Source organism: Austrofundulus limnaeus, unplaced genomic scaffold, assembly GCF_001266775.1.
Source record: "Austrofundulus limnaeus strain Quisiro unplaced genomic scaffold, Austrofundulus_limnaeus-1.0 Scaffold329, whole genome shotgun sequence".
NCBI lineage: Eukaryota > Metazoa > Chordata > Actinopteri > Cyprinodontiformes > Rivulidae > Austrofundulus > Austrofundulus limnaeus.
In genome coordinates this window covers 308,734-311,812 of record NW_013952731.1, presented here as the reverse complement: position 1 = coordinate 311,812, position 3,079 = coordinate 308,734, and the positions used below count along the sequence as shown (strand labels likewise).

General features: G+C 36.2%; 1 protein-coding gene across 1 annotated transcript in view; it reads right to left on the bottom strand.

The window, feature by feature from the left end:
* oca2 (oculocutaneous albinism II) overlaps positions 1-3,079 on the bottom strand; it is a gene marked incomplete in the record, with an annotated part of 101,344 nt that overhangs the window by 43,771 nt on the left and 54,494 nt on the right. The window contains 1 exon segment of the mRNA XM_014022428.1: positions 1,081-1,208. Within this exon segment, the coding sequence (XP_013877882.1) occupies positions 1,081-1,208 (128 nt within the window).

Below are 3,079 nucleotides of genomic sequence, written 5' to 3'. Positions count from 1 at the left end.
GGAATTTACGCAGCTCATTTATGCACTTTTCCTGAAGATAGAAGAGTTTGTTGAATCTGACGTGACATGTTCGTACGAACCCTTTGTACGAACAAAAGTAAAAGAAATTTAGATTAAGAATACGAACATGTTCTTGCATGAGGCCCATTGTGTTGCCAGTAGTTCTAATCTTACTTCTCTTTTATTTTATTTTATTTTTTCAAAAATTGAGTGTTTATCCTAGATAGGTTCTCCTTTTTGCAAGTGGTTAGTGTATCTATTCAATATTTTTTATATCAAGCATTATTTTTAGTTTTTTATTCCAGTGTATTGAAGCAAAATGCAGCATCTGAGCCCTTTCAGCACAAAGAAACACTCCAGGCTGCAGCATGCTGCATCTGAACTGTTGAAATCAGGCCAAACTGTCACAGTTTCATGACAAAAATTATGTCATTCTGTTCACTTTGTCGATATTTCGGCACCTTCTTGTCGCAACCCGAGGGTCGAACTTTTTACCCCCCTCCAYATAAGAACTTTATTGTGTGATTGGTCAGACATTTGTGGGAGTGTTTGTTTGTGCTGGAAGGACTCAGATGCTGCATTTTGCTTCAGCCACTTCCTTCAACAAAAGAAAAAAACAAACATAAAAATGACTCGTCTCCAGAGCAGACTGTTGTACCAGGAAGCATGTACATATGATGAAATGGCCAAAAATTCATGAAAGGAGATAAAACTGACATTTTTGCACAGTAGAATCTAACTGATGAGAACTTTGGAGTTTTTGACCAGTTTGTGGATATATAACATCAGCAGGTTTTAGGTCTGTGGGAGGAAGCTAAAAAACCCAAAGACAATCCTCACAAGAACATGGGAATTCCACACAGAAGTGCTAGGAGGTGAACCTGCAACCTTSTTGTTGTGAGGCAGCGCTTCATRTTAAGGATATTAAATAAATACAAAAACAGCCTGTGATAATGTCTTAAATGTTAGTGCTAATTAGCAGAACTTGTTTTCATTCCCTGTGATTGCTAACCTAATGTTGCTGGGGAAAAAACTATTAAAAGACTTCCTGTAAAATGACAGTATCTATAAACTACGTACCTCCATCAAAACAAAGAGTGCAGCAAAGAACAGGAGCGTGGCCCATTCGACCCGGTGCAGGATGATCTCAAAGTCCTGGACGTCAGCCAGAACCAAAAGCCAGAGAGCACCCAGGATGGCGATCCAGCCTGAAACACAGAACAGGAAACGTCATCCGACTTCAGCACTTTCTGACAGATTTATGACAAAAATGCAAAATGTTCAGGTCAAAAAGGAACATTACCAAATTTTTCACTGTTAAATGAATCATCATCTGTTTTTCTACAATCACTGTGTGTATGGGGGGGGGGGGGTCTTTTCTTAACTAAAAGTATTACAGATAAAGATTTAGAAAGTACTATAATATAAAATGCTATAACAGGATTTTAAAAAAGGGTAGATGCTGCTTTTTGTTGGAAACGGTGCAATGAGTGTTGCCTTCAATCTTCATGTCTTTGTAAGATGAACAAAGGGCAAGTGAACTTTTTTTAATTTTTAAAAACATTATGCTTCTAATCCAAATAGAAGAAAATCATATCAGAGGAGCTTCTAAGATAAAAGGCAAAAAAAGAAGTCCAGGTGTTCCTGATTCAACCTGCAAAGAATGTAGCATTCCTTAAAGAAACACCTGTCGCCTGCTTCCTCACGTGCCAAAGATCCTGTTCAGTACTGAAGGATGTGTTACAGCTTCTAACAGGTTTATGACCATTCTTCTGTTTGTTATTTCTGAGCCTCTACTCAGGCTGACAACAAAAATTACCCTATTGTAAATGTGCTTTCACTGAGAACTTAGAGTTTCAATAAAGAGTTCAGTGATTCATGAAATATTTCATTACTAAACAGAGAGAGACACAGACTAACATGCACGCACACACACACACACACACACACACACACACACACACACACACACACACACACACACACGCAGAGAGAGAGAGAGAGAGAGAGAGAGAGCGATGATTACATGATTGCCTGCCTGTCCAGCATGTCATCCTAAAAAATATACTGTAATTTAACATGTTTCCAGTTGTTGGATTAAATTTTGTCCCAATCTGCGGATGTTTAAAATTAGGAGATAATTTGATTAAACAGGTAAGAACCATTAATTGTCATAATTAAAATGGAAAGACAAAGAAAGAGAGTGACAAATGGAAGATGTGGTTGATGGATCAGGATACGAACAGAAAAACCTTTAACTTTTATACAGCATCAGCATACGGAAACATTTAGTTCAGTTTATTTACATAATGCCAAGTCACAACAAACGTCTGTACAGAAAAAATATGGTCTTAGTATGGTCTCAGGCTTAAGTTCAGCAAGTTCAAATTGTTTTAAAATATTTCGGGCTTCTACTTTGAAAGCGTAGTTAAACATGACAAATTAAACTGTTTGATGGCAAATGATTGAAGGAATTATTTTTGATGACCACAGTACCTGAAACTATCACAGTTTGGGCCCTCATTAACTCCTRTTGGCAGATAAATGTCACATTCATCAAATACTTGTTAGCTTTGTGCGCCTGTAGTTTAACTCTGGGCAGGCAGCCACAGCCAGCTGGCTGCTGTGTCTGTAAACTGAGAGTCGTWATAATGAAACTGTAGGCTCTAAAATCTAAACAAATGTCTTTTTTACAACTCACTCTAAATGGTATAATCTTAAAGATAAAATATTTTTACTGTATCTGAAAACAATTTATGTGTGAACATAAGGTACTGAACTCTAATGTTACTGAGAAGCTGGTAATAATTAGGAATGTGTGATATGGCAAAAAATTCATATCATGATATACATTATGATGGGTGGCGGTAACGATATATATCACGATATAAAACTTATAATAGAAAATAAATAAATCACATATTAATTGATTGGAACATATAAATACAGTATGTATCAGTAAAAAATTTAGACATTAAAATCTCCTTTTTTAAGGGACACTAAAGTCTCCCATAAAAATCTAAATTTAAGGGAGATCTACCTGGTTAAATCAAAGATATGTACAGTATATATATATATA